At 52.8% G+C, this 15,932-nt stretch overlaps 2 protein-coding genes across 2 annotated transcripts; one reads left to right on the top strand and one right to left on the bottom strand.

The window, feature by feature from the left end:
* Positions 1–134: 134 nt before the first annotated feature.
* AYO21_04232 (hypothetical protein) lies at positions 135–10,083 on the bottom strand (the record flags this gene model as incomplete). Its single annotated transcript, XM_022654205.1, has 2 exons — positions 135–5,842; positions 6,651–10,083. 2 exons carry the CDS (start codon positions 10,081–10,083, stop codon positions 135–137), a joined length of 9,141 nt encoding a protein of 3,046 aa, XP_022513482.1.
* Positions 10,084–11,424: 1,341 nt separating this feature from the next.
* AYO21_04231 (hypothetical protein) lies at positions 11,425–15,412 on the top strand (the record flags this gene model as incomplete). The annotated part of the gene is made up of 2 exons (XM_022654204.1): positions 11,425–13,184; positions 13,231–15,412. The coding sequence occupies 2 exons, from the start codon at positions 11,425–11,427 to the stop codon at positions 15,410–15,412; spliced, it is 3,942 nt and encodes a 1,313-aa protein (XP_022513481.1).
* Positions 15,413–15,932: the final 520 nt, after the last annotated feature.

The following is a 15,932-nucleotide window of genomic DNA, read 5'->3' as shown; positions in this document are numbered from 1 at the left end:
GCGTACAAGCAAATAAAAGAACTGATTGCAAACGTGACCTAGAATGGGTCCTTTTATCTTCTGTCTTTTTATCTCGTGTCCCCATCACTGGGAGAGTGGTGTGGTGTGGTGTGGTGAGGTGAAAAGCTGAGAAATCATGGCGAGAGTAACGAGGATGTCGAGTCTCGAGGGTTCGTCGTCCCGCCAGCGCCGGTGCCAGTGCCAGTACCAGTACCAGACCCAGACCCAGGTGCGGATCCAGATACAACAACAGACACATCCTTCTTCCTAAAACCCATGTTCAACGGGTCCGGAAGTCTGAATTCGGGGATGCCCGTCTCCGACTCGGGCTCCCTGATGGGCCTGAGCAAGCTCGAACCCGTCCCCGCGGTCCTGTATCCCCGATCCTTTGCGCCCAGTGGCCCGTTTCCACCGTACCTCTCGTGTTCTCGGTCGCGCTCGCGCTCTCTCATAGCGGCATGCTGGGCGGGTAACGTCGCCGTGACCTCCTTGTAGAAGGTGTCCAAACGCTCCCTGTCGGCGCAAAAGGCTTCGAGATCGTCTTTGATCTGTTCGGGCGTGACAAAGTGCGAGAATCCCGAGGCGATGAGCGCTCGGCGCGTGCCCAGGACGTCGGCCGTCACCTTTGGTGTCATGGGCGGAGGGGGGACAGCGGTCGATATGGATGTGTTGGCATTTGGCGCCGTGGTCTCTACGCCCATATGGCTGGGAGCGGCAGGAGTCGATGAAAGAGGCCGAATAAGTGGTGATGCATAGGGCCCGGCGTGAGGTGATTGTACATTCAATCCGATGATTCCAGATGCTGCGATACTCGGTGCAGAATGGGTCGAAGAGAGGGTCTGAGGACGCAGGAGCATGGTGCTCGAGGCATTGGGTGTAAGATCTTTCTTGCCGGCGTCGAACCTTGACGACGAGTCTTTTGCCGACGCTTGACGAGAATTATACAGCCTGTTTGCTAGGAGTAGGATGTCACCTTCATCAGTGATCTGCGCGAGGACGACTCCGGAGCGGTGGACGAATTGCGTGTAGCGATAATCCAGGTCTCCCCAGGAGTACTTGATCTCGACATTCTCTGGAAACTCCGAGGGCGCTTCGAGGTCGAGGACGAAGTTGAAGCGCTTGAGTATCGCTTTCTGGTAGAAGTTTATGTCAGGGGTCAGGGGTGCTTGCGGCCCGAATGACACTGCCGTAAAGTACAGGGTGCTCACCACGCTGCGGCGTGGAGGCTGGAGAGCAAGTTTGATGCGGTAGGCGGCACGAAAAGGTTCATGCTCAGGGACCTTGAACGCTTCTGCAATGGGGACTTCGACAAGCTTCAATCCGTACTTCTCCGCTTGTGTAGACCAGCTCACAATGGCGTCGTCGACCAACTTGGACGTGACATTGAACCAAGCCAACTCGAGATGATAGCAGTTCTCCGGGTTGTGAAGTCTGTCATAATGTAAGTTGATTATTTCGGGTCTGTTGGATCGCTTCCTCGTATCCACGTCGATTCGGATCATCTTGCTCAGAGTCACAGTTCGTCTTTTCTTGTCTCCCAGCGTCTTGGCCAGCTCAGAGGCAACTTGTCCGTGGTTGGCGAGATTCGAACCTGATCGTGACCTGCCACTGATCAACTCCCGGGTTGGATGCTCGGTCGCAGGCGTGGGCGGAATCGATCGATCTGAGCGTCGGCTTGCAGGAAACCATGATTGCCTCGCTTCCATACGCTGGATGCGAAACTCGGGCTTGATGGAATAAAAATAGTTGCCGTCTTTGAAGTTGTGCTTGCTGTTGACGTGCTCGAAAAGATTCTCCTTCATAAGATCATTGCCCAGCTCAACGGCCTCTTCTCGAGTGTCAATATCCCGAAAGTTATGGACTAGCCAGTTTGTCAAGTCTTCACCCATGAAGCAACTGTAGTAAAGACGCAAGTGCCAGCGTCGAGTCTTGATCTCAATCCCATTTTCGCCTTGTAGGGCTTGGGCTAGCTTAGGAAGGCTGAAGGAGTCCCTCTCAAACTGTTCAGCTTCGGGCAGAAGTTGTGTCGTTTGTACCTCGCCGGCCTCTTCAGCGGCGATCAGCTTATCGAGCTCCGTCGCTACGAGCTCCGATGGATTGAGGGTTTCGAGATTGATCCTGAGCGGGTTTCTATCCTTTCCTTTCGTAGTGGTTGACCGGATATGAGCAGGTCTTCTCTCGTCTGGCGGCACATATCGTGCCTTTTGCCACATCTGCGTCAACGCTCGGATTCCGCGCAAATGAATCTCTTCTTCGCTTTCTTCAGCTTCTGATAGCGTGGGTCTCCAGGAGTTGACTGGTGGCGCCACCGGAATGAGCACAAATCTTGCTCGCCAGAAACGGAGAGCCTTGACATCGACATCGTTTTGCTTTCTAAAGTCAGCCAGGTATCTGTCCGCCGCTTCCCAGGGGTACTGCTCGGAAAACCCGTTGAACCGCATATCTCTTATTTTGTATGCCTCGGAGAGAATGGTCCTTATGTTGGGATAATAGGAAATCTCCTGAGGATATGGAGGCTGGACACTTGGTGGTCTCCGAATATACCTCGTCACTTGAATGCGATTTTTCACCTCAAGAGACAGCTTCTGTATCGTGTTTCCCATTGACATGACAATAAAGGACCCGTCAGGCCGCACAAGATTCGGTGTGAAGAACGACGACGTGTCGCACGTCCCGGGACCAACAGACTCGAGCAGTGACGGACCAACTACGAGCTGGTACCCATGACTAAATCTGAGGGCCAACATCTCCCCGAGGAGGATGTCGCGCGACTCGGGCTCTTCAAGCATCTCGTTCGGATTAGCCAGAATGACATGGTAATTTTCCGTGTCATAATCCATTTCGAGTTCATCCTTGGTTGGAAAATCCTCGGTCGTCAGAGGCACCGACGCAGGAGTGCACAGAGATTTCCACTTGACGGTGGCGGCACGTGGTTTCCGAGGATAAAGATGCTGCCATCTGCCGAAGAACGACTCCCTTTCGGGGTGGCGCTTCAAGGGATTTGACGCGTTGACATTGCGTACGTAGGGGAGAGTACTTCTTGGGACCGAGCTGGCGATCGATGTCCCCAACGGGCTCTCAGCCGGCTCCACGCTGTCCGAGTCGTCTGCTCCTTCGCTTCCTGAAGAGCGTGAAGATTCACTGTCTGCCTCTTTGCTATAACCGAGATCATCTTTTGAAGCAGCCATATGGTTTGGAACTCGGCGGGTGGTTGAACTTGATCTCTGTGATTCAGAGAGGAGATCGTCCTGAATCTTTCGCAACGGAGTATTAATAGAGATGGGCTTTGACGGTGTATCATCTGGTCGCGCGGACATTTGAGAGTTGGATCTTTCCACGGAAGCCGGGGTCTCTTTAGGCTTCTCCCCTAGCACACTGTTCGTGGACACGGAGCGTATGCTAGCAGCTGATGTCGCTACACTCGGCCTTGAGTGGCCAAGATTACCAAACGGCGAATGCGCCTCTACGTTGGTAATGTTTACTTCGGTACTGGCAATTGCACGGACAGGTGGAGCCAGGCCTCTCAAAGCATAGTTCAGCGTCCGGTTGACCTTGGATATTTCTCGGGCCTTCTTAGTTGTTAACGGAGGGCTTGAAGCATCTGCAGAGACGAGGGACGGGAGCTGTGGTCGGAAAGGCGAATTCAATGATCTGTTGGTCAATACCTTTGTCAATCCGGATCCCGATTTTGGTGCTTCTTCTGGTTGGGGCTTCTTTGGCTTGGTCGAGGAGGCCGTATCGGTCCTCACCAAGCTACTTGTCATCTTTGCGGCTTTTGATTTGGTCTCTGTGGTCGAATGTATTTGAAACAGTTGCGAGTCATATGCATCCATGCGGTCGAATATGTCTCCGAGTGCTTTGGCATTTAATGACAGCAACCCCTGGGATATTCGCGTGGGCTCCGGGCCGAGGCGGCTCTTGCGTGATAGCGTGGGTGAATGCGACAGACTCCTGCTGCCAGTTGCTCGTCTGCGTTTTGAGCCAGCACGCTTGTGCGAACGCGTGAGTGATAGTTGCGTTTCTGCCATGAATGGGATAGTCATGTCTGCCATGCCTAACTCCATAAGCCCCATCATTTGGATCTCGTACATCCTCACACGGGGTAAGAAAGGTCCTTTTTTGCGTTTTGAGGTCCCATCTACATCCTTGGCGGCATCCTCCAGAAATTTGATCTCTGCTGACTCGCCCTCGGCAGACCAGTACGAGAGGTCAACCCACTGAGGAATGCCGTAGCTCCACCCTTGCGCACTTTCGCTCCGGCCTGAAATAAAGCTTGCAAAGTACTGTGTGCTGTTTGTGGCCGCAGATGACAGTGCCGGGGAGAGCTTGCGAGGCTGGCTGGAATCGAAAAAGCTTGGACCAGATCCGTACCTGTGCTCAGGAACGGTGACTTCTTCAACGACCGAGGACAGAGATGACTCCTCCATTCCAGAAGTCCGATATTTGAATAGAGGCACCGAGTGTAATGGCATCCTGGAAAGACAAACAATATCAATCCCAACACCGTTGTTCGTAAGATTCTGCGAGGTCAGGTTCAACAGATCTCGGTGAACTTCGAAAACGCCGGTTCCTGCTGTGACTACCACGATTGAAACACCGGTCCGAATCAGATCCCGGTCCTCAAAATCATGAGCAAACTGGCTGCTGGCAATATTGATGGCTTCCAATATGTTGCCCTTGAGCGCGGCGCTGGGTCTGCCAGCAATGCGCGTTGGCGGTGCTTTGGCATCTTCTGGTATAATTTCCTTAGTGTTCGATGTGTGTAGAGAGATGTCTCTCAAAAACACACGAAAATCCTTCTTCAGTTCGTCCAAAATTGTTGTCCATTGCGCACTGGCCATGTCGGTGACGACCACCCTATAGAAGTCCTGATACTGGCGAGCGGTCATGTTGGGTGATCCTGAGATTGGTGCTGTTTCTAGCCTCCGATCCTTGTTCCGCGCGAGTTCGAAGCGGTCGTATTCCAGACGGCCGAAAAGAACAATGCTGACTAGGTGCCGAACGTCTAGGTCGGTCCATCTCTTGAAAAGCTCGGGTAGGAAGCCATTGATGACCCGGTTGAACATGATCTCACCGTTTCCCTCGGAATCAAAGTCCCACATTTCGCTGGACATTTGAATAAAGAGCACGTACCGTGCCGCCTCACTGCGGAAGACTGGGATTGTGGTGCCGGCGAAGAAAGCAGTAGGCACTTTGTGATTCCGGACATGGATAGACTTAACTGTGAGCTTGATGCTCCCCAAGTAGGTAATCTTTTGCCCGACATAAACGGTTGTCCCTGCCAACTCTTGTCCAACCAACCGCCACATGTCCGATCTGGCTAGATACGTATCCCTGAAGCTGAATTCCACATGGGATGCCGTAGAATCCTCAAAAGACGCGGGAAATATGCGGACATATGAGCGTGGTCTAAATCCGAAAGCTGTCGCAATATTACTCTTGATCGAGACTTGTAGGTTGGCCTGCTTTGCCTTGAACTCGGCGGACGCGAACTTGGTTATACAAAGGTAGTAGTCGTCCCTGCCAGATATGTCGCTAGTCTCGTTTAAAGAGCCAGTGTTGCGCCTGGAGTCGACTCGTTCATTGTTGGGCGACTGAAAATCCCGGACATCTGAGCCCTCAGTAACCGGGAAGATTTTGATTAAGCCACCTTCGTGGATGTCTGAGCCTGCTAGAATGGCTTCGTTGATGAGAACGTCCTCGGATGAGAATGCATCGTCATGGATCCAGAGCGATGCGCGAACTGACACGGTGTTTAGGCTATTCTGGTAGCCGGAGGCTAAGCCTGTTTGTGATGTCCCAGTGGCTCGGACGGTCGAGCCGCTGCTGGTCCTTCGATGCACTGATATATGGTTCATATTGAACACTGAGTCGAATGTGAGGCTCTAGGTATTTCGGGCTGCTAAACTGCCGTCTTCATGTCCCAAATCGAGTTGCCAGCTCTGACGAGGTGGCCAACTCATCCTCCACGAGCGCAGGCGACAACACATCGGAGCTCCTAGACAAAGTTTCGATGTCGGAATAGAGAACTCTATGAATAGTCAAGCTCCTCTGTCCGTATGTGTTGACAAGTGTGTGATACTAGGTATTGAGAACAAGATGCACAGTAAACTCGATCCGACGTCGAGACAGGAAACTAGGGCCAAGCTTGCCAAGACAGCAAAGGGCTGCAAGTAGTTAGCGGCTCAACCTGCTCAAGGAAGGAGATGACGCCGCCCTAAATGGAGCTTCTGTGTTGACTAAAGCAGCAAGATCAGACATCAGAAACCCAACACTCTGACGTGTTCTGTATAGAGAACTCTTGAGCAGTCAAGCAGTCCATGAATTCCTCGAAAGCATTGTGATGAAGCCTCTGCCATACGGTCTTCGTGATGGGCTTCCATCGATATTTCGCCTTCTGCGGACCTGGCCAAGGGAGAGAGGCTCGATTCTTTCCCTTCTCATTCATGTCAAAAGCCGTTGTTATTCATTGGTACAACCTCTTGTCGCAGGTTCATCTAAATTCTAAGGTGCTAATAATACATGCGCTCTAAAGGGTATCGTCGCCGTGGGCAGGGGAATATCGTCACTCATCATATGTCCATCCCTCCAGTTTTCCTACCACACACTCCTCGTTTCAACATTGAGCAGCCATCTCTTGACCCCCTCACGTAATACATTATCTTGCTTCATTTCTTGATTCAAGGCATCATCATTCATCTTGATATGTCCATCGGCATCTCGGCTTCTGTTATGCCTGGTCAAATCGTCATTGACACTTTTCACGACTTCCTCGAGAGCGCCAACTACTACTTGTCGGCAATCTGATTGGGACAACGTGGTTGGGCGACGCCAGTCTCTCGCCTTGCCGGAGCCCGATATTTCCAAGGGCAGCGACCTCACCGAAGACGTCGTCGCGGTAGACACAGTCCGAGAATGTGTCCTGGTTGGAGCGCCTGACTTCTGTCTTCCCGGCTCTGTCTCGTTTAGAACACGTTCGATTGCATCAGTAAGTGTTGTATCAAAGTCCATGACTATTTCGCTGTCAAACTGCTCCAGCTGAGTCGCTGGCGATCCTAGCTCGGCGCTGGATGATGCTCCGGAACCATGTGGGACATTGTCTGATCCGGACTGGCTCGGAGCACCTGTACCAGTATCGCCGGCGGTACCTCGTTGTGTCAGTCGTCTCAGGGTCAGACGCTGAATGCTGAAGTTCCGTAGGTCAGCAAGTAGTGTTGTGCAAACAGTAACCCATTGTTCTCCATTGTTTTCTGTGTCTGCAGGCAATCGAGACATATCATCAGAAGGAGTTGGTTCTCTTGACATGCTTCTCCTGATTTCGTCTTGAAGCTCAGTGTACGGCTTGACTCCCTGTAGTATGAAGTCTTCATGAAACCGTTTGAGGTAACCGGCAACGTTTGGAGATTTGCAGCCTGTCACATCGGCGTGACGCGAATGTGTGCTGTACATTGAGCCCGCTTCGTCCACACTCGCAAAAGAAGGGGATCGATGATGTATCCATGAAGGGGGAGAGGCGCCTTTCCCCTCGTTCCAACCGATAAACCCAGGAATATTGATGTCCACATCAACAACTCCATCCCTCTCATCGACTGTTAGCCGGGGGGGATGCGCCTCACTCGGGAGCGTCGATGGTCGATACAAGCTTGTGGAATCTTCCTCTTGACCTAGCTTACTCTTTCGAAGCCGACCGGCTTCGTCAACCATTGCTTCCAACCGACTTGGCTGTCTCCCATGAATCTGCACAGACTTAGGGGCGAATCGGCGGCGATCACTCAGGCTTCCAGTGTCAAACGAACTCGTGATCTCACTTGTTGAGGCGGTCGAGTCCTGCCTCTTGTTCCATAGTCCAGATACGTTGCTGATCAACGATCCCCAGTTCATACTCGATTGATGGGACTGTGATTGACTCACGCTGTCGCGTCTCAAGATTCGAGCAAGATCAGCGCTAGCTCCAGTCTCTTCGCTATCCACGACGGCGCCTTCAGGAAAGTAGCTGTCAACAGCCTTTGTCGCAAAGTGTGGCACGGGTGTGCCCAGCCCTGGCGTAGCTGTCGAGCTAGTTGGATTGGTCTTGTGGAAACTACCACCATTATCTCCCGGTGAAAAGACGGAGACCTGTCTCATGCCCAGGGTAAGCTCAGCGTTGGAGATTCGCGACCGAGAACTTCTGCGGAAGGCTCTAGCTATACCACTGGCGCTCTCAGACGAAGAGACACTGCTGGACAACCCAGCACCATCGCGGCGATAGAATGTGACGGTTCCATCTCGCGACTTATTGTGAGCATGGCGACGTAGGGAATCTTCATGGATGATCCTATGGATAGGCGAAGAGGAGCTGATATCAGGCGTGAGTAGCGGAGACATGACCTCAGAGGGGAGCTTCGTGATTGCATTCCGGGGCAGAAATGATGCCAGCAGAAAAATGATGCGGCGAGCCATTGATCGGTTCTCGCAGACTATGACTGTTCGAGAAGCCACGTTAGTGGGTCGAGGCCTCCCCTTGTTCAAAACTCTGAGCTGTCTTCGATACCAGTCTGGTCCTAGCCTTTCGAGCCATTCAGTATGGTTTCCAAGAAATGCAGTCAAGAGGTTGAAAAGAAAAAAGTTTTGCTGTTTATTTCCGCAGAGTCGCACAAGATAGCGTGCTTCGTCAAGCCAGTGACCCCCGTTATCAAGTCCAAGGCCCGTGTACACCCGCGGAATGCGCAGCGCATATGACACTCTCCATAGAGTATGCCTGGCGGCGCGTTGCAGCTCGGCCACCTGCGCCAGTCTGTTTGGAGACCGAAGATAGACATTGCGCTGATTGGTACGTTGTTCTGAAGGGCCTTTTGGTGCCTTTGCTGCGGAGGTGATCAGCGCCAGATTCACCTCCTGCAAAAGCTCGCCAATCTCGGACCGTGCTAGCGTCTCAACAACTGCAAGGCTCCTCAGAATAACTTCCCAGTTTCCCACAATAATATCAATGCCACGGTCAGTTAGCTGGCTGGAGTTGTCGCTAGACCACAAATACTCGGGAATTGCGTTCAGGATTGTCCAGGACGAAAAGGAGTCCGATCCATAGGAATTCGGGGTCGACGACGGCGTAAATGAGGCTCTTGATGAAGGGCGCGCCGACGACGTGTTGGAACGCACGTCACCAGGGCGAGGCAGGTAGAAAAGCAAGCCGATTGCAAAGACAGGAGTCTTTTTCTCTACGAGTTTGGGTTTCTTGCTGTGGAGGGAGCAACCCATCTGATTCTCAGGCCCATGCGACAGCGGGCTAATTGAGGTGGTGGGATCGGCGGAAGACCTTCGTCGCTGCCTCAAATCATCTTGAGCCTCAGGAAGCGTAACCGAAAACATGCGAGTGATCAGAACGGCGTCCCGTGGTTCGGGGTCAGATTCTCTGGAAGGATTGTTTTGACTCTGATTGTTAGCGGTAGTCGTAGCTGTCCTCGCTCTCAGGAGCGGAGCACGAGAAGGCGCTGTGCCAGACAGATTTGAGGTTGGTGCACGCGAACTTAGGTCGCTAGCAGGACTTCGATCGCCTGGGAGGAAGTGCAATTTTGTGCTGGATCCGGATTTGGCAGCACTGCTGACGCCAAACATACAGTCTAGCACATTTCCTAGGTGGTCCGTCGGTTCCGACTCCTTGTGAGGGCGCGCCCACGATGCCGAAGCTCCTGAAATGGTAGAGCTTCGATTCCTCGCATGTCCTAAAATAGGAATCCCAGAGCCTACACGCTGAGGTGCTCCAGCAGCAGCAGGGGAGGGGACAGGGGCGCGTTGACCCAAGTTGGGCTCCTTTGACTCCACAAAGTGGGTGTCATAGAGCAGTAAGGGACGGTCGTTGGTTCCGAAGGCATCCTGGGCAACAATGAGCCTCAAGTCTTTGGACTCGTTCAATTCCAACCCAATTCGATCGTCAAAAGGTGAGACACGGGTCGTAGGAGAGCCATATGGAGTACTGGGTGGTGATAGAGAGCTGACACGTCCCTCCGCATGCGATTCCGGCCAAAGGAGACTGCGGGTGTGTGTTTCTTCCGTGGCACTCTCAAGCTGGCCACCTCTGGCATAGCCCTGGATCAGTCTCCCCAGCATTTCAACACAATGTTCAGAGTCTCAAGGGTTCGCAGACGGTTCATCACATAGGGATCAAGGCGCGATAGTAGACTGAATTGAAACAAGGGATATTGAGTGGACGCGCAAGATCGGGTTCGGAGAAAGGGCGAGAGGACGACGGCCTAGACACAGACATCGAGACATGTTGTGGATGACAGAGGACGACCGTGCTCGGGGACGGTGTGGAAGGGGTCAGGGACAGCAAGGCAGCACAGTGCTTTGCTGTTGTAGAAGCTTACTAGGATGTAAGAAGTGAGTTGAACCTGTCCTGTGCCTGTCTGTTCTTTAGGAATTTGGAGAGTGGGTAATGGAAGGGGGAAACAAAGCGGCGTGACGGCATCATTCTCCAACTTACGGTGAAGAGCCGGAAACCAGCCGGAAGCTAACCATATCGGGTAATCCGCTAAACCGACATTGTCCGTCCCGAAATCTTCCATCCGACTCACTCTCGTGCAAACTGCATACAAGGAGATACATATTATTACCTCGTACCTAGGTACAAGCCGGATACCAGTTCTCTTGGCCCCCAAATGCTTGTGTTTCAATGCCTTGAACACTGAGTGCTATACTGCTACGTCTGCCGCGGCTGTCCAACGATGCAGCTCAACGACAATGCCTCCCTTCTCCTACAGACTGTCCTGTGCACAAAGCTCAAGAACCTCTACGTCTCCTCCACAAGGACCATTCCTCACACTAGGAGGAGGAGAGCAAGATGAAGGGCATGGCGCACGCCTGAAGAGCAGGATGCTGTGCTACAGGCAGGCACGGGAGGTGCGCCTGATCCAACTATCTCATTGGAATAACATGGCTACAACGAGCGCTCGACGTCCAATTCAATGGCAAATCCTCAGTGCTCAAACTCCTTTTGTTCTTCTTCTCAACCTCACATTGGTGTCTCCTTTCTTGCCCAAGGCTACCGCCCGAGGAACACATTACCTCACTTCTCTCTTCGTTCCATGATCACCTCTAGGTTTGTTTCTCATTACTCCATTGCTCTTCATGGTCAACAAACCGCATGCATTTCATGGTCGCCGTGCGTTCTCATCAATGCTTCACTCTAGAATGAAGGCTTCTCAGTAACCCTGGCATGGTTACTAGTACTGCCTATGACATCGTCTCCAGCGCAAGGCTTTTTGATATCTTACTTCTACCTTCTTGACGTCTTCCTTCTCTATCATTCTTTTCCTCCTTCCAATCTTTGATCTGAATTATTTTGGCTCTTCTCCTCTTGGTTTCCTTCTGTACTTGGTGTTTCGGCAGAAGATCTGGTACTGTGGAAGTTCGGCCTGCTTCGTACACCCACGATCGTCGTGGATCACCATGGCTCAGTCGCCCGGCTCCTCTGTCGCCCCAGACAAGGATGTCATCGTTATCTCAGATGACTCAGATAGCGATTCAGGATCTGAGTGTCAGCTAGTGGTACCAGAGAAGCCAAGGGTCAAAGCTGAGCCGGATGAGGAAGCAAATAAGACATTTCCCGTCGACTCCAATACCTCGCAGAACGAGATCACGGCGACGAGCCACGACAATGGGTTCGATGATAAACCCCTCGCGACCTTCACTAGCACCACGACTAAATCTGAGCTTGCTGAGTTATTTCACGAACAAAATGATACCACGAGCCATGAGTCGAATGACGACGAGGAAGATATCAAGCCGGATAAGCCCAACTCCAATTCTGGACCAATCATGCTAATTGAGCGAAATGATGGGCAGAAGGATACGCCAGTTGCTCAAACCACGATCGAGAACCTCGACAGGGTGGCAGAAGATGCTGGGTCGCATCACGATGGTGATGCGAATGACAAAATACACAGTGGGAAGCAGGGACTAGCTGAGAGGAAGGTCGAGGACGGACACACTGACGTCGATCTTGTTAAGGCCGCAGACGATGGTTCAAATGTGCCACAACCTCACGTTACCCAGCTGACACGCCCCGAGTCTTTCGACGAGTACAAGACTCTCGGTCATCCAGAACAAGTGGATTTGGGAGGACCGTCAGAGCCTCCTTTCCCTCCGGAAGAAGACTTGGAGATGCACGGCCTTGAAGCTCTTCAGCAGTACAACCAGAATAAGACCAACCTTCGTGATCTTGAGGATGGTGACGACGCGATTGATGAGTCCGCTTGGAACTCTGCGGGGCTGTCAAACAACCTTGTTGAAGAAAACAGCGACGAGATGGATTGGAACGCCGTCATCGACAAGGACCCTGCAGCAGAAGATGCACAAGCAGCTGCGTATTTTGCCCATCGCAAGGCAGAGTATGAGAAAAAGGTGGCCGCAACGACAAATACTAAAGCAGACGACATGCTATTCGCTACAGAGAAGCTTGCTGAGCACAGACGGCTCCGGGACATTGCAAGAAGGAAGCTTGTAGTAAACAATACTCCCACCCGAGATGACCTCCCTGCAGGTTATGAGGAGGCAGATTCGCTATTCGTTCCAGAGATTCCTACCCTACCAGGTCCTCCACCAAAGGAGGGACCAGCGCCAAAAACTCGCAACCGACTCTCCAAGAAGGAGCTACAAGATGCGATCTCTGCTGGCATTGATGCCGGCTTCGGCGAGGGTCGAAAGCCAAAGAGAAAGGCGGCGGCTTCCACAGAAGATCGTCAGCCAAGGAAGAAACGAGGCACGAACCAGAACGGCGGCGTCCCAAAGTCCTACAAGAAGAGAAGTCAGCCACGACGGCCGAACCTGAGCAATCTCCAAAGCCTTGGACAGACCAACATCGTGGGCGCTGCACAAGCCAACGCTTCGAGACCGGACATGCCGACCTTCACGTCGTCGAACAAAGCCACGGCACTGAAAGAACTCATTGCGAGCATCCCGTCGGCTGAGCGTGGCTCTGCCAATTCGGATCGAGCGGCTGTCTTGGAGGCCACCAAGAAATTTAAAGGGCGTGGCGCCGTGAGATCAGATAACCACGGCGGGTGGAAGCTTCGAGGCATGGAGTCTTCGCTCTACAACCACCAACTTCTCGGCGCTGCCTTCATGCGAGAACGGGAGACCGGAGAGATAAAACCGAAGGGTGGTCTAGTCTGCGACGAAATGGGGTTTGGAAAAACAATACAGATGATGTGAGTCGAATATCGCAAGCGCTTGAACCGTTGCTAACTTGGACAGTGCGAACATCCTGGATGGCAAAGCGGACGAGGGAAGTGCTATCAAAACCACGTTGATCATTGCGCCGCCTACCCTGCTCAATCAATGGATGCAGGAAATGGACAAGCACGTAAAGGGGAACGCCATGGGTCGAATTCTCCGTTTCCACTCCGGTTCTCGTCTTCAAAGCAACAATATCGTCGCGGACTTGACGGCGTATGATGTGATCCTGACCACCTACGGCGAGGTCCAGAAGAGCTATCCTCTGGCAGAGCCGCCCAAGAATCTGGCGTCCGAAGAGCAAAAGAACAAGTGGTGGAAGGACTACTTCCTCAACAACGTCGGGCCGCTGCACCGGATCAAGTTCCACCGCATCGTCCTAGATGAAGCCCATCACATCAAGAACCATACGTCCAAGACCTCGATTGCGGTGCGTGCTCTCACGGGTATCTACAGATGGTGCATTACAGGGACTCCGATCCTGAACTACATCGAAGAGCTCTTTCCGTACTTCTCTTTCCTCAGGGTTCCTCATACTGGGGACTACGCGACCTTTTGCCACAACTACTGCAACAACCGGATCAATAAAGACCCAGTCAATATGGGCAGGCTTCACAATGTCTTGAGGGGTATCATGTTGAGGAGGACCCACGTGGATACGCTGTTCAATGCTCCCATCGTCAAACTGCCTGGTATCACGCACAACACCATCCTGGTCGAATTTAACGCCGTGGAGAGGAATATCTACAACATTGTCAAGTCGAGATATATCCAGCGAATCAACACGTACTCGACATCCGGGAACCTCAACAGCAACTATGGCAACATTTTGGGCATGTTGATGCGTCTCCGAATGCTTTGTTCGCACATCATGCTGTGTCAAGACGTGTTGAAGCGCTTGTTCGTGGCGGCAGACATCGAGACTCTGTGGCGGCTGGCGGCCAAAGAGGTGTCGGCTTCTCGCGACAATGTTGCGGTGAACATGATGCGAGCTCTGAGGAAGATGCTCATTGCCAACGAAAACACGCTCAAGACATTCCAGACCAGGGAGCTCGAAGGGGCTAACGTGACGCCAGATGTCGAAGACGATGAAAACCTTGCCACTGGTTCCGACTACGGGCTTTCCTTCCAGTTCCGAAAGTTCCTTCGGGCGTTGGCTACATCCGAGACCTGGACGGAAGTGCATCTTCGGTCAATCTGTGCCAAATGTCGCCAACCTCCCGACGAACCGGTCTGCACTTCATGCTTCCACGTGTACTGCCAAGAATGCATGACGGCCATGCACGAAGAGCGGACAAAGAGAGGGGAAGAGAAGATGGCGTGCCTCGAATGCCAGACGTTTTTCGAAGAGTCGTCGCCCTGTAGCGGCCTGAAAGAACTCGGTTTCAACAACCAGGAGATGGCGGCCAAGGTGGAAAAGAAGAAGAGACGGCTGGCCAAGCTGACGCAAAAGGCCACCGGGGGAGCGAGAGGTGCTGGTTTCCGCCATGGTAGTGACACCTTGGATGACAACAGCGAGGGCGAGGAGGAAGACCTGGACTGGCTGGAAGCGGGTGGCGATCTCCTCCCGTCTGCCAAACTGTTGGCGGCGAAGGCGGCCATCCTCAACTGGAAGAAGCGGGACGAGGGACAAAAGGTGCTCGTCTACACCCAATTCCTCGGGCTCGGGAAGATTTTCAGCAAGGTCTGCTCGGCCGAGGGATGGGGCCATGTGCTCTTCAACGGCAAAATGTCCCTTGATGCGCGAGACCGGGCGATCACCAAATTCCAGCACGATCCCAACATCTTCATCATGATCTGCTCCTTGAAGGCCGGCGGGGTGGGTCTGAACCTGAGCATGGCGAGCAAGGTCATCATTCTGGATCTGTGGTTCAACTCGTCGGTCGAAGCCCAAGCGTACTGCCGTGCGTTTCGGATCGGGCAGGAAAACCGTGTCGACGTGCTCCGCTTCGTGGTCAAGGGTTCCATCGACGAGGATCTGATTCGCATGCAGGAGCGCAAGGACGTCGAGGTCACGGGTGCCATTGGGCCGGACAGCATGGGGAAACGAGCCACGATCCAGCAGTTGCTCGAGTTGTTTGGCGAGGTCAAAGAGCAGGGACAGAACGAGTTCATCTTGGTGGAGGACGAGAACGACGGCCAAGACGACGCCGACGCCGACAATGTCGACCTGACCCATCGGCTGCCCCCTCGACCATTTTGACGGAGCCTACAGGGGTCTCATGCGTCCTCGCCGAGTGTTTCATCAGTGCCGCGAGTTTGTCATCTATGGTTGATCCAGGATCGAGCACGGAGTGTTTCACGAGTTCACGAGCTGATTTGGCAGCTCAACGATCACTGCACTTTCTCGGTTGGGGATGATGAATACAACGACCCGGTCCGGTCTGACATTGGCGAGACGAGCTGACGAATCTACCCTCCTCTCCTATGACGAGCAACAAGCACAGACGAAGAAGAAAAGAAATTGACCCAGAAAAGGCCAAAAAAAAAGAGGATCGAGTATTTTCAGAGCAGGGAATGGGTGGGATTGAAACAAGGACAGAAAAAGATATCAGGGCAGACAGACGAGAGGATCGCGAAGCCGAGCCAGAGCAGAGCCGACCGAACCAGACAGGACAGGACAGGACAGGACAGACTGCACGGGTGGATTGATCGAGCAAAGTATGTCATTCATTCATTCATTATCCCACAACGCACAGCGAGTTGAATGGAATAGGAGATGG

Source organism: Fonsecaea monophora (assembly GCF_001642475.1).
Source record: "Fonsecaea monophora strain CBS 269.37 chromosome Unknown Scaff23, whole genome shotgun sequence".
NCBI classification, from domain to species: domain Eukaryota; kingdom Fungi; phylum Ascomycota; class Eurotiomycetes; order Chaetothyriales; family Herpotrichiellaceae; genus Fonsecaea; species Fonsecaea monophora.
This window is presented reverse-complemented; position numbering and strand designations above follow the sequence as displayed.